This window comes from Schistocerca nitens, chromosome 7 (assembly GCF_023898315.1).
Source record: "Schistocerca nitens isolate TAMUIC-IGC-003100 chromosome 7, iqSchNite1.1, whole genome shotgun sequence".
Lineage (NCBI taxonomy): Eukaryota > Metazoa > Arthropoda > Insecta > Orthoptera > Acrididae > Schistocerca > Schistocerca nitens.
This window is the reverse complement of record NC_064620.1, coordinates 423,580,374-423,605,640: the sequence shown is the minus strand read 5'-3', so window position 1 is coordinate 423,605,640 and position 25,267 is coordinate 423,580,374. Positions and strand designations below refer to the sequence as shown.

Below are 25,267 nucleotides of genomic sequence, written 5' to 3'. Positions count from 1 at the left end.
ATACCATTATACTTCAACTTGATATTTCTACATTCCATTGTGTTTTTTACATTTTTAAAGGCCTTCCTGGATACTGTTATTTTTGTCTGTATTGTACACATTGTATCTATATACTTGCTCTTTAAGTAAAAATGCGTTCTTCATAAAGCAACAAAAAGTGTCTTTTTGCTAGAGCTAACAGATCCCCATCAGCATGTCTCAAGGCAACAGTAGGTGCCACTGTAGTTCATGAACTCCATGGAATTCTTAGATCAAATGAGACTGCATTGTGATCTCTCAAAGCGGTGTTCTAGTTTACAGTCCAACCAATGATTCTACCAGTCTCCAGTCTTTTCACCAGCATTACATCAATATCGGTAGCTGCACCTATTCTATTCTGATATATATTTAGTTGATCACCTCTGTTCACAGGGTGTATACGGCCCGGGACATCCGGGAAAAACCCGGGAATTTTTTCATCCGGGAAAAACCTGGGAATTTTGTAGAATTCCAGGATTTTTCATTGTTTTAGATTTCAGTTAGTTTTGTAGGTTTGACGTGTAAGATCAATTACGCTGACAAAGAACTTTAGTCCACTGCTGCTGAATAATACTGCAGCAATGAAACATAAATCGGAGAATAACACCAAAATAAAAGTTTAGTTGGATAGAAAATGGGTAATTTACACAATGCACAGACCAGTTTGCCGACACCGAAAAGTGTCAAAGGCTTTAGGTCAAAGATTATGCAGTACGTCCATAACAACTAACATGCATTCGATGTGCGTGACGTCACAATTGTTTAAATTTTTAACAGATCACCAGAAAATGTTACGAATAGTGGCTTGAGATGCGTTACTTTCAAAGTAAATTTCCATGCAAGATGATTTATGTTACATGTGAGAATGTGCAGTGAATTTCTTAAATCACAGGGCGTTATAACTCTCATTCAAAACGTAAAACTTTGTGAGGATCAGCCATTTGAAAAATTTCGGGCCCAGAAGATAAGTCATTTATGCCACTATTTAAAATTTTACCGGCACATTTGTATTTGATATGACTTAACATGTAACACACGCTAAAAAAAGACCGAGCTTCTGGTTAGTTTTGATATTTAATGTTGTTCTTTCATAGATAAAAAATTATGCAATTGATGCCAAAAAGTGTAATTGACCTATGTGTTACTGAGCAATGTCACAAGTCTCTTCATGCCAGAACACTTCGACTTTTCTACGCAACTGACAATCATTTTGGCACGATTTTAATTGCCAAATTTAGAGCCTGTTAGTAGGCCTACAGACTTCCTATCATTGTAGGACTAATAACAGTGGATGCCAATAGACGATGCAATTCTCGCTCATACATACACATCTGCTTACGAGTTAACCGGTGTAGAAACGCACTTAGCTGAGTTGAGCGAGCTCGGCGTACCTTCGTAACGTACGCGCCACGGCCTGTCTTTCTCGTAGGCCTCGTGCTCTGAATAACTGCCGTCATTCGCTAGCGAGGTCACGTGACATGAGCTATGACTTGCTGACAAAAGTGCATCGCTCAACGCAATCTCTATTTTAGAGTTTCGGAAGCTACCGTGCTGTAATTTGTGTAATTACTTTCGCAATACGAAAATAATTGTCTCACATTAAACAACTTTCCAAACGCATTGTTTTTCCAGGATTTCGTTTCCTAAAGTGGTGGGACGTCCTCCGCCGGTATAAGACCTTTACGATTCAAAGGACTGATACGTTTTATAGCTCCGAGGGAAAGTATACTGTTACTTAACCCGGATGTATTTTCACCCGCTTTATACGCAATTTCATCCGGGAGAAATTGTGTTTTTAACCGGGAAATCCGGGAAAAATCCGGGAATTTTTTTTTTTCTTGTCCTCGTGGACACCCTGGTTCATGAGAAGCAGTTCTAATTCATCCAACACACCTCATAGCAGCAGACTGCTTTCATTCGTCAAATAGCCATGCCCCTGAACTGTGATTTCACACTATACTTTGTATGGTAAAAGACAACTTGGCTATGCTATTGTTAGTTTTCAGTTTTTAGGTACATAATGCTGGTGCAGAAAAAACTGGTCATCTGTTTAGCTTCACCAACGGTGAGGTGTTGGCATATAGACATATATAACATTGTGCTAGACAATTGGTTGTGGCTGACACATAAAGCAGCTTTGGTAAGCCCACTTCAATAGTCAGGGTTCTTCTTTCCCAGTCAAAACTATATTATTAAGAGTTACTATACAGTAGGCACCAACTGCATAATGGACAGTTGCTTTAAATTTATTTAAAGTGTTAGTTATCTGTGAAAATTGCATGTAAATAATATAACTATCCATCTACCGTCTGTTATACCATTACTTGCCTACTCCAAACAGTGTTAATTAGCATGAGTTTTATGCTGTTGGGGATTGCCTAGAATGAATTATTTATTTAGCTGAGGGCTATGTTGGATCAAAAAATGTATATATCTCTGGCACCGTAACAAAGTCCTTATAGATTTTCTCAGTGTTCATCACTTTCTCTGTCTACGTGTACAACAGCCTTAGTAAGTTGTGCAGATCTGCTCTCAGAAATGGACATCACTTCAGAGTTTGAAGTTATTCTTTCCCATAGCATGTTTTAAGCAAAAAGACTTTCCTTTAAAGGGTGTTAATTTTAACTGACGACATCGAAATATCTCAAAAACTGCATATCGGATACTGTGATGCCACACCCACCCCACCCCATGTGTGGGTGGCGGCGGGGCGACTTTGAAATCTTCAATGGGAACCCCCAATTTTTATTGAAGATTACAATTCTATGGAAAAATCTACATATGTTTTGTCTGAAACATTTTCTTCATTTCACCGCAGATGGTACTGTAATCGGAGGAGCTGAAATGGGTACACAATTTTAATTTACGACATGCTACTCAGTGGCCCTTGAATATCCAATGGCATGTGGGATCCCACCTCCATGCTGTGAGGATAGGAAGGCCAGTATTTCAAAATTTCTAATTGGAAACCCCATCCACAGTATTGTATTCCTTTGACATATTGAACAGGGGACTACTCAATGTGCCACCATGTCTGTGTAACGAACTACAAACTATCATAACAGGCAGTACACTGCGACAGGAACTCACTTTTCATGTAGATGTAGAACAGATGGCAGTTCTAAACATTACAATACTTGCACAGTGTTTATTCCCTGCATACCTACCTCTCATTTGGAGAACAGACATGCAAGTGAATGTTGAATGTTGCAACCACACAAGAACAAACTGAAAGGATCCTGATTTATGGAGAATGTAGGAGAAGTGTTGAGGCTGTTGTTGCCTTGTATGCCGAGCTTTTTCCAGAGAAAGCTCGCTCTTGTTATTCTTTTACAGGATTGTGAATACCTTTATGTCTGATGGCAGCACACAGGCCAGCAAAAGGAAAGGGAGCAAACGTGTTACAGGAAATGCTAATGAAATAGCTGTACTAGTCGTAGTGCAACATAACCCATGGATAAGCACCCAGCAATTACACTGCAATTCCAGTATGTCCATAGTTAGTACTGTCACACTACTGCATTGTCATAAGTATAATCCATACAACATGTCATTGCATCAAGAACTTCATGACACTGATTTCCACAACTGGGTAGTGTTTTTTGAATGGGCCCATCAACAAATGCAAACAATTCACATGATCTTTACCAAGATACTATTTTCAATGAGTCTACATTCACAAACCATCATAGCATTAACTGCCATAATGCATTATTGGAGTGTAGACAATCCCCGCTGGTTACTGCAAGTTGACCATCAACATCCTTGGTTTGGTTAACATATGGTGTTGCATCATGGGGAACAAACTCACTGGTCCATATTATATTGACAGGCATAGTCCATATCAATTCAGGCAGGCTAGGAAAAAATCTTACCTTCACAGTCTCGGATGTTTTTGAATTTAGCTTATGTTAAAATTAAGGGCTAAGTAAGGAACATGTATGTTTTTGTTTCCTTCAAAAAAATTTCTGCTCTGAGATACAGCCCTCCAAAGGCTGCGCATACCATTTTGAAGATGTGAATTTTGGAAAAAATTTTAAAATGTTGTATCTCTGGAGCAGTTCTAGATTTTTTTTTTTAATTTTAAAGATAATTGCTTTATGATTACAAAGAAATCCTCCATTTGGACTTACGTGTCAAAGTTTACTACAGCCTTCTAAACTTTTTTTTAATAATTTATGGATTTTTTTTAAAATCCCAATCCATAAAATTTTGATTTTTTTCTGTTGATTAGTACCGTGTAATTTGACATTCCCTGAAAAGGAGAGATTCCACTTTTAGGTTGAACAGGTTTTATAAACAACTGAAATTTTTGCCATACATAAAACCTGTTTTATTACAACATTGTCACATTTAGAGGCTCATAAAAATCAGAACCTTGCCTAATTTAACATTATTTTAATTCTGAAAGATGAGTAAGAGACTCATTTTTCAAGCATTTTAAATGGTTCCAAAATGTGTGTGAAAGATCCAAGGTTTTAAAAGGTTTCAATTTATACAACTTCTGTGCACTCTGTTTTGTAGGTGAAAATGGCCAGTCAATGAATTAAAAATGTGTTCCATTGCTTCAGTGTCTTCCTTTGATATAGAGTGATACCTTCCTGTTGAACTAATACGAACTGGAGCACTTACAATAGTAAAAACATTGTGAACAGCAAGTGAGCACTGATGGTGTTGTTGCTGTCCTCCAGGTGGAAACCTATATCCAGCAGCTGGTCCATGTAGTAGCATACAGTTCACTACAATTTCGTTTAACTCATAACAGTGTCGGTAATCTCTGCATCCACCAGTCACAGTCATACACACACGCCACCAACAAGCACCTAGCAGCTCTGTTCCACTGTGGGACTGAGTTATGTCACATTGCGCAAGGGGCAGGCACCATATTTGAAACTGACACTCCCACATCCTTATAAATGTCAAGTCTATGTCTCTGCTTTCACTCAATATCCAACCCCTGCCCCCATGTCCTACTATAGTGCATTTAAAATAAGTTGCAACTTTTGATAGTTCAGTACAGAGTGAGTGGAGGGAAGTGTAATTGCCATTGTATGCTGGGTGCATCAGCAGATGGCCACAGTATAATGACAGATGTATTTGGCGCAAAACCTGGCAGGCTTGCGTGACTGCATGAACAGCAACTCGCGCACACTGGCTGATCTGCAATCTTTCTCAAATGATTTTAAAGGAACTATACTGTAATAAACTCTTATTCTTGCTCATCTTATGCTTTAATTCATCAGCTTCAACATGCACTGCCTATCATTTCATTATGGTCATAGTTATTGTGATATTTCAGTAATAGGTAAACTACTGCAAGAAATCCTTAGTTTGAAGTAAAAAAAAGGTGTCACTATGAATTTGTGTCTTGTGCATGTTAGGTTGCATTTTGCTGCATATTAAATGAAGACAATAAATTGAATTATTCTTTCAACTGGGAAGGATCACTACATGTTTCCAATCTTGAGAAAATGGAATGTATGCAAAGCACTCCATCACGAACTCATGCACTGATGAGAAAACTAGAATGAAATATTCATAAATTCCTCATATCTCATAAAAGGTTTGAGATATCAAAACAAGATTTTGGAAAATTATAGCACGAAAAGACTAGAGTGTTTTGCCATATGATGAATGTGCAAAACTTCCATATTTACTGCGCTATTGAAGCAACAACAGATTTTTTCAGTGAAATAATGTTATTATTGAGCTCCTTTGATAACTGGTGGAATGAGAATTGCTGTGGGTTTTGCAGCAATGTAAGTGAAGAAGTTACATATTTATTTTTATACCGAGAATTGACTGTTTCATAAATTATTGACCTGACTTGCACTCAGTTGTTAGTCTAATAACACACTATTTCAGGATTCTGTCACAATTTGAACTGCATTAGAAAGTCACTAAGATGAATATTTCTAAACTTTATTGCATTTTGACAAAAGAAGCAGATTTTAACATGCTCTTCAAAGTGTCCTATGAAAAAGTTTGTGTCGGATAGTTGGGATCCCAGAGCTGTGCCATTTGTCATCTCATAATATTTGTTGCAATACAAAAAGTATGTAGTCATTAAGGCATGGCATAACATCTTGACGATATCAGGTAGAAAGTTTTGTGCCGAAAGACCCAGCATTTCTTGGACCAGCACTCTTGTGAAAAGTGACACAAAGTTCAGCCTAACCATTATGTCATTTTGGTCTATCTTTTAACAGAGACTTGGGTTACATGCTTTGTAGGGCATGGGGGCAGCCTTTTGACATTGAGCAAAGGCAAAGGCAAAGGTTTGATATTTGTAGGGATGTGGGAGCAGCAGTTTCAAATGTGACACCATGTGACATCACTCGGTGCCGTGGTGGGACGGAGCTGCCTAATTTGCCTTCTGCACATTCATCACTCCAGCTCTCTCTGGAAGGTTCCAGGTGCTGCCATTATATCTATACAAACAGAACACCATACCAGCCAAGGGCCTTCAGTGATTTTTAACTCCTGATGACAATGTTGGATACAGCTATTGAAAGCTTGCATGCTTTGCTCGAAGTGATGTGGCTTGTAAACTGAGAAAATTTTATTGAATTACGCCACTGTGAAAGACGATGAGGGCACAGATCAATAATATAATAATGGGCTATAAGATATTGAATGACAAACATAGAAGAGGATAAGGAACTTCTTAATACTGCATATGTGTCTTATGTTTATTCAGTGGGAGTAACAGAAGGCATGGAAATGAGTGAACATAAACTTCTATGGAAACTAAATTGTTATAGTAATAATGGCATTCCTCTCTCATGAACAGAGTTTTATATTCTTAACAGGATATGTCCTACTTTGAAGTAGGACTGCAGTTCACCACATGATTCTTATTATATTCCTAATTTGTTGAATTAATCAAAGCTATTTCTGTAACAATGTCTTTTGTGAAGAATTTTTAAATCTATTATGATGTCTCTTGTCCCTGTTATAAATATATTCTTCCAGTGCTTCGTACATTATAAAACATTTGAAACAGTCACAGATGTGCGACTCTGGGCAGGAAAAGTAGTTGCAGTAGTACACAGGAAGATGATATTTCATAGAATCTTTGAGGAGTGCATCTGTTTATAAGGTATAAATTGTGCAATTTATGCAGTAACTAGCTTTTTTCTAACATGCAGATCTCATACAGTATTCCCCCATGAACAAAAAAAGAATTAAGAGGGATTCAGCCAAATTCTGCATTCTTCGCTGGTGGACATTCAAACCACTCAAAGGAAGAGGATTGATAACCTAACTGTAACCTACAGTTAATATAGGTGTTTCCTCTTGATATGCTAGTCCAAACAAAGTGCTCTCTCACTCCATAAGTATGTCTACCATACTGCCTGGCTAGTATAGGGGCACCCCAACACTAGTTGGAACTGTGTGGTGCCTGAGCACTGAAGAAAAAACCCCACATGAAGAACTGTGAACACTGGATAAGACAACACCGTACACAGCAATATACACCATTTGTGTTACGTATACCAGTGTTGGAGTAGCATAACAACTATCTGATGAGTATTGGTATAAGATTGGAAGGTTTATAATTCAGTTGACACTTTTGGCTGTGCAAAATAAAGGTTGATGAAAACTGCATTTCATTAATCTAGTATTATCAGTTACAAATACATGGATAGTTGCTATTTGACATATGAATGCTGTAAACCAGAATTTGGTGGAGTGTCTGGCAGTTCTTTCTGTTATTCTGCAGTGTACTTTGATGAAAGCTTATGTAATGAAATTTAAAGAACAAGAGTGGCTTGGTAGATTGATGATTAATGGTAAATTATCATAAGCCATCAGTTGAACTGACAGATATATTTCCCCTAGTTACTAAGCTTTGGAGTATTTGGCTACTCTTTGATCTGGAATCAATATAGTTATGCATCTGAGAAGATGAACTGAAATTCTAATCACTATTGCACATACATAAATGTTGTAATGGTTTCAGAGGATCAAGATGGCAGATTAGAAGTAATTATCCTTTGAGTCAGCTCATGATCAGGAACGAAGGGCCTAACTGATGCATTTCTTTTACTTTATCTAAATGAATTCTTTTATAAGCTTTATCAAACAGTGGGAAATCTAGGACAGAATAACTAGTTTTATCATAGGCAACAATACTTTCTCAATGTTATATTCCCTGCTGAAACAGATAAAAGTGTAAAAATATTTTTTAAAAAATTATTATTCCAATTTGGCCAACTCAGGAACACATGAAACAACTAATTTTGAAGATCATAATCCTTTTTCTCTTTTCTTTTTCATGTCCCAATACTTCCTCTTTTGTGGTTTCTTTGGAAATCAATGACTTTTTGTACTATTCTTGTTTTCTGTATTTGTCTGTTATTCCCAACTCCTGCAGATCTTTCTTAACTTCTGAAAACCATGAAATTTGGGTTTCTTGATTTTTGTCAAAGAAGGTTTTTTTTTCAGCCCCTTGTTATCCATTCTATTTAAGTGGCCATAAAATGTAATCCTTCACTTTCTCATTGTATCTATTATGTTCTCAGTTTTTTTCATACACTTCCTTCTTGCTTCTCAATTTCTATATCTCATTTTCATACTTTGGACACATTTTTTTCTTGTTATTCTTCATTCTTTCTTCTACAGATTATTTAATTGTTGGCTGTTTCTCGGTCAAGGTATTGTGAGGCATAAGAACACCCGGTTGTAATTTCCACATCACAATAAACCTGAATCATTACATTCTCCTTTTAACTCTACTTCCACATGTGTTCTGTCCAACACACTCTAATATAATGCTTTGTTTTTTATTTATATTAAGAGCATTCTTTTTACATTGTGGTCTTGCTGTTCCAGGTTTTCAGGAAAAAGAACCTGATACTGTGAATTTTGCACAGAGGGGATCATTTTGCATTTTATTGGAGAAACAGTGCCAGACAGAATTGTAGCAGTTGCATTGATATTTACAGATTTCTCACACAAATCAGGTTTCATTACGTTTTGTGAATATAAATGTGCACAAAATTCTAGAGCTTCTATACTGTAAGTATACTACTTCTCAGGGGAAGGATCTAACAATCCCTATCTTCAAAGTACCAGGAACATACCAAGTGCCTAACAGATAATATTTCAAACCACAGCTGACTAAACAGAAATAGTATGTATGACTTGCACTAATTATTGAGAATTTTCTATCCGCAACATTTTGCATATTTTTGATTGTATCAGTGTATTAAGAATACAAAATATTAATTAATGGGTGGAAGAATTAATGAACATCTGTGATATTTGATAAGTGTTATTTCAGTGAGTTGCAGTATGTGAATGTGATAAAGAAACAGTAGGTCTATTCATGCAAAATACATGCCAAAGATTTATTTCAGTTGTATTGTGATACTATTGAACCAGGTAACGGGAAGCCTGTATATTTTTACTACAAAGAAGAAAATTTACACCCTTCAAATTCCAAATTATTTTCTTACCTGTTTTTGTAATGCAAATACACCACAATCCTAACCTGAAGCTAGAAAGTTTCACTCAATTTAATGAACATGTATTTCACCATTATTTTAATAATTACAAACTTTTTCATACTACTGCTATTGACATGAACAACTTATTATCACTAAATCAGTTTTAATTTGTCCATTGAACTGTCAAATTACTGTATCTTACACATTATTCCAGTTAAAACTTTTTGTGACTGCATCCAGGAAACCATACCTTAAATCACACTATAGGAGTTGATTGGCGCAAACAATAAATAAAATATGGATGAAAAATATGTTATTACATTTCAGTTCCATCTATTGAAGGGAAACTTACTATGAAATTGTAACTCCATCTACTGAAGGGAAACTTGAACCATGTTTGGCACACAATCACAGAATTTGTGTGGCCTGAGAAACTCTTCAAATTAAAAATCTCCACATGGAATATACACACAAACAATTTTTGTTATTTTATTTTCCCATCATTCAGTAGAGTCAGTCTTATTATTTACTAAACAGAAAATTTAGTTTTAAAGCAAGGGACTTTTGATCACGTAATTGATTCCCACTTCAAATGATATCAGAATATACAGTTAAAAAAAACTGTTTTGCAACTTGTGGTGTGGTTTTCAGAGATAGTCTGATATTAAGGACAACATAAATTTTGCAGAGTGCAGATGTTGCTCTCTCTATATGTCATAGTCCTTTTTCAAACTAATGAAAATTTAAAACATGAGTGTTTGTAAGCAGAACCATGTCACAATTTGAACTTGATGGCATGTGTATACATCTGTGAGCTATATTTATTTTAGTGATGATTTTTGGATATTTATGTTATTTATCAAATAAAGAGTGAAGACTGTAGATTGCTGTGTTTCATTTATTACAACCTAAAAGTATCACTTACCTGAAATGAAATCTTTGAGTCAGACAAAAGCTACTGACTCAGTGCAACTTGAACCAACAAATTTAAGGGGCAGCCAACTGTGAGTGTGAATTAACATCAGGCTGGAAAGTTACACAAATACAAAAATTAAGCAGGTGGCACACTTGTAGGTTAGAAGCAAAGTTCGTATTTGTGTCTACCCACTGTCATTTAGGTTTTCCTTGATTTCATGCAGCACTGCATCTGAATTTCTGAACTGTTCTCCAAACTCATCCTACCAGATTGCTACTGCAACTAAGGATGTGGTGTTCATCTGAAAAACTTGACAATATTAAGACATTGAACATAAAACTCTCTTGCAGCCACATGGTGCACATTAACAATATAATACTAGGCTTAAGTGCCAAACAGCTGGATTTCAGTCCTGTTTCAGTTGTAGGAGATAATGAAAGGAATTTCTGAGTTATCTCAACTAAAAATGAACAAGTCATAGAACACAGTAAATAATTTATTAAGCATCAAAATTCTGGTGAGGAGTGCAGATACATACACACTCTACACACCATGAAGAAGCCATGAATACATCTCAAAGAAGTTCATATACAGTCATTTCACTGGAGTTGATAAATTAGTAAATGTTGTGGTCACCACAGGAGCTCCCCTCCTTTGAAAATCTGTACAGGCTGCAGCTATGAATGATGGCGCATTTTGCCTCATCTGACTTCTATCCTCCCCAAGGACTTTGGGGAGGTTGCCAACTCATGCCTGTGGCAGACTGTCTGGGCGGAGGCATGGCTGAGCCATTTCTCGACAGAGGTGGAAACAGCAGGAGCCATAGAGAGCACCTGGGCATAAATTGGCACACTGGGAGGCAGTGCTGTTGAGTTTCAGAGAGTGAAGCCATCTCACACCCTCCTTTACTGTGCATTTGATTGCTTGGTGCACCAGGAATCTCTGGGAATTTGCATTGTATTTGTCTACCAGTGTGAGTGAATAATGGTGCAGCAGGTGGCAGGACATGGGTGTCTGCATCCCCCGATGAGGGTGTCACTTGAGACAAAGAGGAGAGATGCATGGCTGCAGTGGTATGTGGTGCAGGTGTCAGCACAGGTGAATTGCATGGTAGTTCATCTTGGGGAAGAGCAATGGAGGTAGGTTTGAGTCTTTCCATTGATACTGTATCATTACCTCCTTTCTTGTGGATGACGAAAGTGCTAGGTCCTCTGCAGAGCATTTCATATGCACCAGAGTGTGGAGAAGTGAGAGATGGCCGAACCGCATCGTCACGCAACCATACATGCTTGATGTGTGTAGTTCTTTGAAGATCAACAGATCACATTGACCATGTTGTTGCAGGCTGCATGGGCATAGACAATTGATGTGTTGCTCCAATTTTGTAAGAAAGTTCAGCTGGTCTCCGGGAATCTGTGCTGGTGAAGGTGCGATGAAGTCGCCCAGCATCCACATTGTTCACTGAAGACTAGTTGTGCTGGAAAGCAGTTCAAATCCTCTTTTAAAGCTGCCCGGAGGTCAAGTAGTGCCCAGGGTAGAATATCAGTCCATGTCACCTTGTGGCACATGATGGTAGATTTGAGTGACCAATGTATGCATTCAACCATGCCATTGCTAGCAAGTTGATAGCTCAAGGTGTGAAGGTGCTGGGTACCCCACAATTTGAGTAGATGGTTGGATAATGAAGTTTGAAACTGACAGCCTTCATACAAAACCATATGTTGATAAGTGCTGCGGCAACAAATTCAGTGGTGACGTCAGTGAGAGATGTGGCCTCAGGTCACCTGCTGTAATGATCAACAATGGTTAGGAGGTAACACTGACCATTAATGCCTGGTAGTGGGCCAACCAGATCTAAGTGGATGTGGACAAAGCATTCTGACGGTAGAAAGAAGTCCTGAGTAGCGATATGCACATGCCCTGAATTTTTTTTTTTGTTGGTGTGCAAGGCAGGAGTGGTCCCATGTGCTACTATCATTTTTGACCCCAGGCCAGATGACCTTGCTCGTCACCTATTTGACTCTTGCCTTGATACCGAGATGTTACATGTCATGGATCGCATTGAGGACCCCTCAGTGGTGTTTTTGCAGGATGCGTGGATGTAGTTGGTTGCCACCGCTGTCCACCACATTTCATATGAGGAACCATCAAGTGGTACATGCACCAGATGAAGTGAGGCGGAGTTGGCACTGTGAATGTACTGTTGAATGAAGGTGTCTGTGCACTGGCTATCTGCACTTTTTCGCCAGTCCACCATAGTAATACTTGCCACTGTTCACGAGAGGCAATCAGCAACAGTGTTATCTTTCCTTTGATGTGGCAAATTTTAGTTGTGTACCGAGCCACAAAGTCTGGATGTGTGGCTTAGCACAGTGAGATGTATTCTGTTGACCACAGGAGAATGGACGTGAGAGGCTGATGATAAGTAAATACTGTGGAATGTTGACATTCTAGTATAGGTCAGAAGTGTTTGATGGCAAGATACAAGGCCAGCAGTTCTCTGCCTATGGCACTCTTTTCTGTCTGTGCTTCTTTCAGATTCTTGGAGAAGAATGATAAGAGTTGCCACAATCATTTACTTGTTATTGTTGTTGTAAGGCTGCACCCACCGCTGCCTGGCTGGCATCAACAAAGAGCCCAATTGGCACCCAAGGCTTTGGATGTGTGAGCAATGTAGCCTCAGATAGTGCTGTTTTTAGATTTTTGAATGCTGCAGCAGCTTCTGCATTCTATGGGACCCTCCTGTTGCAAGAGGTATTTTTGCCCAAGAGGAGTCAATCAAAGGTCATTGTATCACTGCTACATTTGGTAGAAGGCATTTAATTGAATCATCAAAGGTCTTTGTATGCTGCGGAGCATGACAATCTTGAACTGCAGAAATATTTTCCTGTAGTGAAGCTAGGCCAGAACGGGAAACTTTGTAGCCCAAAAATGAAACTTCAGGTTTGGCAAACACACACTCCTCAGGCTGAAGACAATACCATCATCTTCAAGACATTGAAAGAGCTGAATAAGATGATGAAAACGATCTTTCAGGGGTTTGTAAAAGATCAAAATTTCATCGACATAGAAGAAGATGAATGGGAGATCACACAAAACACCATTATAAAGTTTTGCCATGTTTGTGTGGCGTTATGTAATCCAAAAGTCCTAAAGTTGTACTGGTATAGTCGTAAGGGTACGTACCGTCCATATACCACCTTCCTTTATTGCCATCTGGAGTGGCAACAACCAGTCACTGTCCGACATGGTTACGATGCCCTCTTCTAACATTTTTTTCATTGCCTGTTGTGCTGCTTTGAATTTATCTGGTGCATTGTATTAGTGCCAAACTTTTTGTGTAACCAACGCCAAGTGAAAGTGTCACTTGTGTTACTGGTGATTTTTTTTTCCATCCTAGAGATTGTTGGGGGTTGTGAATTTGCTTTAAATTTCAGCATAGGTGTCACTTGCAGCATGCATTAGTGCTAACTTTGTTTGTTGCAGTCGTGCACATTACAGGGCCATTAGTCATTACACTGCAGGGCATGTTTGGTCCAGGGCCACTCTTGGATGGACATGATAATTGATCACAACAAACATTGTCTTCAAGGTAAGGAGCCATAGTAACTGCTTTCCTAGCTAAATCTACACAATGTGATCAAACACACCTGGACACCCACAAAAAAACGTTTTTCATATTAGGTGCATTGTGCTGCCACCTACTGCCAGGTACTCCATATCAGTGACCTCAGTAGTCATTAGACATCATGAGAGAGCAGAATGGGGCAGAATTCATGGACTTTGAACGTGGTGGGCAGGTCATCGGGTGTCACTTGTGTCATACGTCTGTACGCGAGATTTCCACATTCCTAAACATCCCTAGGTACACTGTTTCTGATGCGATAGTGAAGTGGAAACATAAAGGGACACGTACAGCACAAAAGTGTACAGTGGACCTTGTCTGTTGACTGACAGAGACTGCCGTCTGTTGAAGAGGGTCATAATGTGTATTAGGCAGACATCTATCCAGACCATCACACAGGATATCCAAACTGCATCAGGATCCACTCCTACTACGACAGTTAGGCAGTAGGTGAGGAAACTTGGATTTCATGGTCAAGAAGCTGCTCATAAGCCACACATCATGCCGTTAGATGCCAAACGACGCCTCACTTGCTGTAAGGAGATTGGATGATTGAGCAGTGGAAAAATGTTGTGTGGAGTGATGAATCATGGTACAAAATGTTGCGATTAGATGGCAGGGTGTGGGTATGGCGAATACCTGGTGAATGTCTTCTGCCAGCATGTGTAGTGCCAACAGTAAAATTTGAAGGTGGTGGTTTTACGGTGTGGTCATGTTTTTCATGGAGGGGCCTTGCATCCCTTGTTGTTTCGCATGGCACTATCACAGCACAGGCTTAGATTGATGTTTTAAGCACCTTCTTGCATCCCAGAGTTGAAGAGCCATTCGCGGATGGCGATTGCATCATTCAGCATGATTGAGCACCTGTTCATAATTCATGGCCTGTGATGGAGTGGTTACACGACAATAACATCCTTGTAATGGACTGGTCTGCAAAGAGCCCTGACCTGAATCCTATAGAACATCTTTGGGATGTTTTGGACAGCCGACTTCATGGCAGGCCTCACCGACTGACATCGATTCCTCTGCTCAGTGCAGCACTCAGTGAAGAATGGGCAGCCATTCCCCAAAGAAACCTTCCAGCACCTGATTGAAGGTATGCCTGCGAGAGTGGAAGCTGTCATCAAGAGTAAGGGTGGTCCAACACCATATTGAATTCCAGCATTACCGATGGAAGGCGCCACGAACTTGTAATTCATTTTCAGCCATGTGTCCATATACTTTTGATCACTTGTGTACAAGTGGTAGATTAGTTTCAGCAACTAACACAGGGCGTAACTTTGGGAAGCCTTTTGAGCCATATAAGGCATAATCAACGAGTCTTTGTGAGCAAATGAATGTAAATCCCACACTAGTTCTGTGGGTTTCAAATGCTCTTAGGTTTGGGATTAGAGCAAGTTTTTAAACTTTCATGGATCACTAGAGAATAATATTCAATTAGAGCTTGTTTCAGGTGGACTTACAATTGGTCATGCAGCTCACGCTCCACATTTTTGATGTGACCAGAGTCTAGCTGCACTAACACTACTGCATATTTATCAAAGTCACAGTGCACTAGGTGTTCGTAAAATTTTGCTTCCACTTGAATGAACCACAATTCACTGTTTGTCAACCAGAGTGGCAGCAGTTTCACATTACCAATGTTTGGTGGAGACGGAGCATGATGCAGATCCAGATTGGTACAACAACTTACTCTACTGGCCATTAAAATTACTACACCATGAAAATGACATACTACAGGCACGAAATTTAACCGACGGGAAGAAGATGCTGTGATATGCAAGTGATTAGCTTTTCAGAGCATTCACACAAGGTTGGTGGTGGCGACACATACAACGTGCTGACATGAGGAAAGTTTCCAACCGATTTCTCATACACAAACAGCAGTTGACCGGCGTTGCCTGGTGAAATGTTGTTGTGATGCTTCGTGTAAGGAGGAGAAATGCATGCCATCATGTTCCCGACTTTGATAAAGGTCGGATTGTAGCCTATAGCAATTGCTGTTTATCATATCGCGACATTGCTGCTCGTGTTGGTCGAGATCCAATGACTGTTAGCAGAATATGTAATCAGTGGGTTCAGGAGGATAACACGGAACGCCGTGCTGGATCCCAACAGCCTCGTATCACTAGCAGTCAAGATGACAGGAATCTTATCCGCATGTCTGCAACAGATCGTGTAGCCACGTCTCGATCCCTGAGTCAACAGATGGGGACGTTTGCAAGACAACCACCATCTGCACGAACAGATCAATGTCATTTACTGCAGCATGGACTATCAGCTCAGAAACCATGGCTGCAGTTACCTTTGATGCTGCATCACAGACAGGAGTGCCTGCGATGGTGTACTCAATGATGAACCTGGGTGCACGAACGGCAAAACGTCATTTTTTCGGATGAATCCAGGTTCTGTTTACAGCATCATGATGGTCGCATCCGTGTTTGGCAACATCGCGGTGAACGCACATTGGAAGCGTGTATTAGTCATCACCATACTGGCGTATCACCCGGCGTGATGGTATGGGGCGCCATTGGTTACACATCTCGGTCACTTCTTTTTCACATTGGGGGCACTTTGAATAGTGGACGTTACATTTCAGATGTGTTACAACCCGGGGCTCTACCCTTCATTCGATCCCTGCGAAACCCTACATTTTAGCAGGATAATACATGACCGCATGTTGCAGGTCCTGTACAGGCCTTTCTGGATACAGAAAATGCCCTGGCCAGCACATTCTCCAGATCTCTCACCAATTGAAAACGTCTGGTCAATGGTGGCCGAGCAACTGGCTCGTCGCAATCGCAGTCACTACTCTTGATGAACTGTGGTATCATGTTCAAGCTGCATGGGCAGCTGTACCTGTACACGCCATCCAAACTCTGTTTGACACAATGCCCAGGCGTATCAATGCCGTTATTACGGCCAGAGGTGGTTGTTCTGGGTACTGATCCTCAGGATCTATGCACCCAAATTGTGTGAAAATGTAATCACATGTCAGTTCTAGTATAATATATTTGTCCAATGAAAACCCGTTTATCATCTGCATTTCTTCTTGGTGTAGCAATTTTAATGGCCAGTAGTGTATTTGCTCTGTTGTGGTTGAAGTAGAAGCTGTTGGTGAAGAAGCTGGTGTATGTTTCTTCTTGATTGATATCAGAAGTGGCTCTGAAGTAGGATATGAAAGTGATGGATCTGACTCCATTGTCACTAGTTTATCCACGTTCTAGTCAGTGGTCAGCAATGTAGGAGGTAATGAAAGGAATTTCTGAGTTATCTGAACTATGAATGAACAACTCTGTCATAGAGGACAGTAAATAAATTACTAAGCATCAAAATACTTGAGAGGAGCACAGATAAATGTACAATCAACACATGTTGAAGAAGCCATGACTACATCTGAAACAAGTTCAAGCACCGTTATTTGACTGGAGTTGATCAGTTAGTTAATATTGTGGTCACCACACAGTATTTCAAATTGGTTGACATCAGTATATTGTTATCTGGATTATAGTTACCTGGGAACTGCACTTGTAAAACCTACTTCAGTCCATTCTAAGCGGTGTGACTTTTTGTGGCTCTTTCTTGTTGTTCTTGCATCTGAGACTTGCCTACTTCCTATTTGGAGTGGGCAGGTCGGCTGAGTAGAGTGACGAAGAGGTGGGAAGCAAAAGGAGGGGGCTGGGGATGAGTGGTTAGCAACTTGGAGGAAGTCAACAGGTGTGCAGGCTCAGAATGTGGGAGGGAGGGTTGGAAGTTGCATGGGATAGGCAACTGATAAACGGGTACCAGAAACAGTGAGTTGTGGTACATGTCGAAACTGGCATGGAAGCATCGACTGGGAAGGGCTGACAGGAGAGAACAAGAGGAAACTGTCGTATTGAAGGAGTGGCAACATTGGGTTAGTGCAGACTGAGGCCAATTTAACTATAAGAACAAAGGACATCCTCCAATGATAACTCTCATCTATGTAGTTCAGAAAAGCTGGTACTTGGAGGAAGGATCAAGATGGTATGGGTTGTGAAGCAGCCACTGAAACCTAGCATGTTGTGCCACTGGGAGGTCAACTTTATTTTTGGTCACCATTTGGCAGTGGCCATTCATATTAGTGGACAGTTGGTTGGTGGTCATGCTCACATAAAATGCTGTGCAGTGATTGCAGCAGAGCTAGTACATGACAGCTGTTTTCACAAGTGGTCTTGCCTCTGATGGGATAGGATAAGCCTGTGACTGGAGTAGGAATTGCTGGGTGAGTGGTTTTGGCAAGTCTTGCATGTGGGTCTTCCACTGGAATATGACCCTGAATACTATTTCAGGAGGAGTTGGAAGGATTTTGGGTAGAATTTCCCTCATTCCTGGGAATGATGATAGACGACCAGAGCCTTGGCAGAGTACATCTTTCATTTGATACAGTCTAGAGTGATACTGGGTGAAAAGGGGGCAGTCCTTTACGGGTGATATCTTGGGTGTGGTAGAAGGCTTGGGGGGGGGGGGGGGGTGAGAACATGGCTCAGGAAATCTGTTTGTGGACTAGGTTTGGAGGGGTGGTGCCTGTCTTGTGAACGCCTAGGTGAGGCCTTCAGCATACTGCAAAGATGCCATCCATGTGTGGCCAGACAGTATGGGAGCAATTTTTTGGTGTCAGCTGTCAAAATGCAGGTATTTTTGGTGGTTAGTGGGTTTAATATGGACAGAGCTGCGGATGGAGATGTGGTGGTCAACATCCAGAAAGGAGGCACACTGGATTGAGGAGGACCAATTGAAGCTGATGGAAGTGAAGGTGTTGAGTTTGTGGACAAATGAGAGTAGGATGCCTTGGCCATGAGTCCAAAATAAGAAAACACTGTCAATGAACCCAAACCAGACAAGGGGGCTCATCTTATGACTGTGCTGTACAAGTAGTTGCGCATGAGCATATAGCTGATAAGGTGTATGAGGAATCAGGTAGTGTATTTGGAGTCGGCAGGATGTTGACAGAGGCAATGTGCAATAACAGCAATGCCTTGGGCATGTGGGATGATGGAGTATAGGGAGGTGGCATCAACAGTGATGAGTAGGGATGTAGCTTATAATCAAGTGAGGTCAGTTGAAAGTAGATGGAGGAAATGATTAGTATCTTTCATGTGGGAGGCTATACTTTGGATGACTGGTTGGATGTGTCAGTCAGTGAGAGTGGAAACTCATTCAGTGGCAGCACAATAACCAGTTAAATGTGCCCTCAGAGACTGTTGATTTGTGGATTTTGGGAGTATGCAAAAGTTTTATGCTCAGGGTGGGCGAGTCTTTTGGTATGAGGAGGGAGATGTGGGAGAGATTATAGGTGGGCCCAATTTCAATTTCAGGAGGTATAAGAGGTTACGCTGGACTTCATGTCCTCCTCGATCTAACATACCACCTTTCTTATTGTTGTGGCTCCATCCACACCTCTGTCAATATCAGGCGTACTATCCAATAATATTACTTGAATTTTGACAACTGCCATCCCCTTCCACACAGATAAATTGCTCTCATATAACCTGGGCACCTACGGGTGGTAAATCTTCAGTGATGAAAATTCCTTTGCAGAATATACTAAGGTCTCACTAAGGCCTTCCAGATGGGCACAACCCCCATACATATTTCAAAAACAGTTTTCAAATGCCACATTCTCACACATAAATACTCCTCCAACCACTCCCAACAACCACATGCAAAGTTATGCCCCCTCATCATCCAATATCACTTTGGACTGGAAAAATTGAACCATATACTCCACAAGGGCTTTGATTATCTATCATTGGGCAAAGCAATGAGGGACATCCTACCCAAGATCCTTCTGACCCCTCCTAAAGTGCAATTCTGTCATCCAGACAAGCCACACAACATCCTGGGCCATCCTTATGCCACTGCAATGCCCAGTCCATTGCCACAGGGGCCATATTCCTTTGGAAAGTCAATGTACAAGGTCAGCCTGATCCACTCACCCGGCATATCCTACTCCAGTCTTGTTACAGAGTTACACCCACACATTGCCTGACCCAGCCCGGCACAATGCAGGTGCACAGAAAGGTAGGTGTGTGTGTGTGTGTGTGTGTGTGTGTGTGTGTGTGTGTTCCTCTAAGGATTTCTTCCAATAGCTATCATGTTTTCATTCTTTTTTGTGTTTACCAATCGATGGCTCAAAGCTTCTACTATTCACTGAGTAGCCCCTTTACTCCTAAATGATTTACATTCTTTCAGAACTTTCCTTCTCATGTTAATACCTCTGTTTGTTACTAGTAAACTGCTTTTAGTGAAGAATATTCTGCCTGTTTGTGCAAGTCGTCTTCATATGTTCTCCTTGCTTTGTCTATCATATATTAAATATTATGGAAATGGAAGAGGGTGTAGATGAAGATGAAATGGGAGATATGATACTGCGTGAAGAGTTTGACAGAGCACTGAAAGAGCTGAGTCGAAACAAGGCCCTGGGAGTAGACAACATTCCATTAGAACTACTGACAGCCTTGGGAGAGCCAGTCCTGACAAAACTCTACCATCTGGTGAGCAATATGTATGAGACAGGTAAAATACCGTCAGACTTAAGGAGAATATAATAATTCCAATCCCAAAGAAAGCAGGTATTCACAGATGTGAAAATTACCGAACTATCAGTTTAATAAGTCACGGCTGCAAAATACTAATGCGAATTTTTTACAGACGAATGGAAAAACTAGTAGAAGCCAACCTAGGGGAAGATCAGTTTGGATTCCGTAGAAATATTGGAACACGTGAGGCAATACTGACCCTACGACTTATCTTAGAAGCTAGATTAAGGAAAGGCAAACCTACGTTTCTAGCATTTGTAGACTTAGAGAAAGCTTTTGACAATGTTGACTGGAATACTCTCTTTCAAATTCTGAAGGTGGCAGGGATAAAATATAGGGAGCGAAAGGCTATTTACAATTTGTATAGAAACCAAATGGCAGTTATAAGAGTTGAGGGGCATGAAAGGGAAGCAGTGGTTGGGAAGGGAGTGAGACAGGGTTGTAGCCTATCCCTGATGTTATTCAATCTGTATATTGAGCAAGCAGTGAAGGAAACAAAAGAAAAATTCGGAGTAGGTATTAAAATCCATGGAGAAGAAATAAAAACTTTGAGGTTTGCCGATGACATTGTAATTCTGTTAGAGACAGCAAAGGACTTGGAAGAGCAGTTGAATGGAATGGACAGTGTCTTGAAAGTAGGATATAAGACACACATCAACAAAAGCAAAACGAGGATAATGGAACGTAGTTGAATTAAGTCGGGTGATGCTGAGGGTATTAGATTAGGAAATGAGACACTTAAAGTAGTAAAGGAGTTTTGCTATTTGGGGAGCAAAATAACTGATGATGGTCAAAGTAGAGAGGATATAAAATGTGAACTGGCAATGGCAAGGAAAGTGTTTCTGAAGAAGAGAAATTTGTTAACATTGAGTATAGATTTAAATGTCAGGAAGTCGTTTCTGAAAGTATTCGTATGGAGTGTAGCCATGTATTGGGGTGAAACATGGACGATAAATAGTTTAGACAAGAAGATAAGAGAAGCTTTCGAAACGTGGTGCTACAGAAGAATGCTGAAGATTAGATGGGTGGATCACATAACAAATGAGAAGGTGTTGAAGAGGATTGGGGAGAAGAGAAGTTTGTGGCACAACTTGACTAGAAGAAGGGATCGGTTGGTAGGACATGTTCTGTGGCATCAAGGGATCACCAAATTTAGTATTGGAGGGCAGCGTGGAGGGTAAAAATCGTAGAGGGAGACCAAGAGATGAATACACTAAGCAGATTCAGAAGGATGTAGGTTGTAGTAGGTACTGGGAGATGAAGAAGCTTGCACAGGATAGAGTAGCATGGAGAGCTGCATCAGACCAGTCTCAGGACTGAAGACCACAACAACAACAACAACACATATTATTTTGCGTCCAAAATAGTAGAATTCCTTGCTTTCCTCTTCTGAATGGTTCCCAATTGCGATATTAAGTTTGTCACTTATCTCATTTCTGAAACTCCTCAATACTTTTGTCTTTCTTTGATTTACTCTCAGTTGGTGAATTGAGCTCAGTAGCTGCTCAACATGGCCTGTAACTGTACCTCAGTTCCAAAGCACAGTGATGTCATATACAAATCTTATCTTCATTACGCCTCAAAAATATGTGTTGAACAGTGGAGAAGGAAGTCTGTATTGCTGCTTTAACACCGTTTTTCCTCCAAGGATATTTCCCTCAGTCTTCCATCTTATTATTCTCTCATAGTTATTGTACTGATTATATATTATTGTATTTCCACACAGCACATACATCTTGTGCCATTTTACTCTGCAAAACATTTTTCTAGCCTAATAAACGCTATGACAATATGTAAGTCTGCTGCCAATGTCAAAAATAACATCAGAACGGTCATTTGGTCACCATTTTGCCCAATAATTTTGTAAATTATGATGGAATGTTATCTATCCCTCCTGCGTTATTTGATATTAAGTCTTCCAAAGCTCTTTTAAATTCTGATTCTAATGCTGGACCTCTATCCCTTCCTTGTGGACTCCTATTTCTTCTGTCATGTCATGAAACAAGTCTTCCTCCTTGTAGAAGCCTTCAATGTACTCTTTCCACCTGTCCACTCTCTCCTGTGCATTTAACACTGGAATTATGATTCACTTCTTAGTGTCACTGCCCTTGCTTTTAATTTCACTGAAGGGTGTTTTTCCTATATGCTGAATCCATTCTTCTGATAATCATTTCTTTCATTTTTTATACAGCCAGTTTGCCTTAACTTCCCTGCTCTTCCTTTTTATTTTGTTGCTAAGTGACTTGTATTTCTTTGATTGCCTTTTGAGATATGTCCATTCCTCTTCAACCATGCTGCCTACTGAGCTATTCATTATAGCAGTGGCTATAGCCTCAGAGAGTGTCAAATGTATATCTTCATTTCATAGTACTTCCATATCCCACATCTTTGTGGGATGATTCTTCCTGACTAGTCTAGTCTACTCTTCATCACCACTACATGGTGAACTGAGTCTATGTCTGCCCCTGGGTATGCCTTACAGTCCAACATCTGATTGCAGTATCTCTGCCTGGCCATGATGTAATCTAACTGAAATCTTTCCTCATATCCCAGCCATTTTCAAGTTTACCTCCTCCTCTTGTGATTTTTGAACAGAATATTCACTATTACTAGCTGATATTTATTGCAGAACTTGATTAGTCATTCTCTTCTCTCATTTCTGCTACCAACCCTGTATTCCCCTGTAACCCTTTCTTCTACTCCTTCCTCTGCATCTTCATTCTATTCCCCATGACCATTAGGTTTTCATCTCCCATTATGTACCTAATTACCTGTTCAATATCCTTATATACTTTCTCTATCTCTTCATCTTCAGCTTGTGTCACTGACATGTATGTCTGAACTACCATTGTTAGTGTTAGTTTGCTGTTGATTTTGGTGAAAACACCCCTATAACTTAAATGTTCACAGTAACTTATTCTCTGCCCTACCTTCCTATTCATAATGAATCCTACTTCTGTTATACCATTTTCTGCAGTTGTTATATAACCCTGACTGTCTGACCAGAACTCCTTGTCTTCCTTCAATTTCACTTCACTGACACCCACTATATCTAGATTGAGCCTTAGCATTTCCCTTTTCAGATTTTATAGCTTTTCTACCAATCAAACTTCTGACATTCCATATCCCAACTCATAGAATGTTCTTCTTTGTTGGTTATTCAGTCTTTTTTCCATGGTCAGTTCCCCCTTGGCAGTCCACTCCCAGAGTTCCAAATGGGGGATATTCCAGAATCTTTTGCCAATGGGGAGATTATCATGACACTTTCTCAATTGCAGGCCACATGTCCTTGAATACACATTGTGTCTTTAATGCTGTGGTTTCCATTGCCTTCTGCATCCTCATGCCATTGATCATTGGTGATTATTCTGCCTTTTGGGGCAATTTCCCACTCCATGGGCAAGAGAATGCCCTTGACCTCTATCCAGTCCTTTGCCCTCTTTGTGTAGCACACAAGCAACCAATGCTAACTGTGTGCATGTGTGTGTGTCTGTGAGCCAGGATTATGAACATCTGTTAACACCATTGGCTGAATGTGGTTGATTTCTTATGCTGGAAGTCTTCGGCTGCCATCGCTGATGACTCATTCAAAATGTAAATGGTGGGTTTTGAACCCAGGACTGAGAATGATTGGATTTCTAATCATAGACGATATCCCTATACCACACAGGTTCAGGTATTTCACCTGTATCTGTAGTGAATTTCACACTGCAGTTTTGTCTTCAGGCAGCTCAATGTGTATGATGTCACATTTTCTGAACTGTGTCATACAATGATATAATTTTGTAGGTAATTCCAATAGTATGTGTGGACACTGTTTGCAAAATTGTTGCAAATGGAGTTAGTAGTAAAGAAGTAATAAATGAAAACGTCGTCCATAATGAGGCAGTTTCTCATATGTCCGAGTGTCAAAATGACATATCTCCTGAACTATGTCTCATACAAGGATATATTTTTGCAAGTATGTTCATGGTACATCTTAATACTGTCTGCAAAAAGTTTTGCAACTGGTAAAGAATAATAAATTCGAAGGTCCTATTTGATGCAGCAGTTTTACTGGATGGACAGCAGTATGGTTGTCAGCAATAAACTGCTTTGCTTTCATCATTTTGTGAGGGGTGTCAGTGATAAAAAGCCTCGCATATGTTTGAAATTATGTTGCAAGTCATTCTACCTGGATTAGAATAATAAAGCGATTGACAGTTAGATACATAAAGGGTCACTGTTGTCAGTTAACTGACACATGCACACCCAATATGCCAGTGATAGCAGCAGCTGTTTAGTTCAGTACTTAGTTCTCTTTGTGGGATCGTAGCAGCCTTATTATTTTGCTACTCACATTCACTACTATCTACAGATACTCTTTTGCATATTATAAAGATGAATTAACACAAATAAAGAAATCATAAGAAGAAAACAAATGTCAACAATAATGGTTGTGTCATAACTCATATGCAGAGTGACATGCCAAAAATGAATGAAACCAAACGCATATCCAAGTTTGTTTTCAGGCTGGTTGTTGCTATGGTAACTCTTTTGTAAACAACTGGTTCTCAGTCACTTTATTATTCTGATCTGGGTACAAATGCTCTCATTCTCAGATACTAGATTAATATAGTCTGGCTATTTGCATGTCGTGCTACACGCCTTTTTCACCCCACCCATTTGACAGGTAAGTGCGTCTTGCCCT

The 25,267-nt window shown here is 40.0% G+C and overlaps 1 protein-coding gene across 1 annotated transcript in view; it reads left to right on the top strand.

The window, feature by feature from the left end:
* The window catches only part of LOC126195343 (putative neural-cadherin 2), a 105,592-nt gene extending 95,307 nt beyond the window's left edge, over nucleotides 1–10,285 (top strand). The window contains exon 9 of the mRNA XM_049933915.1: nucleotides 8,857–10,285. Within this exon, the coding sequence (XP_049789872.1) occupies nucleotides 8,857–8,948 (92 nt within the window). The 3' untranslated portion in view covers nucleotides 8,949–10,285. The remainder of the gene's footprint in view (nucleotides 1–8,856) is intronic.
* The last annotated feature ends 14,982 nt before the right edge of the window (nucleotides 10,286–25,267 follow it).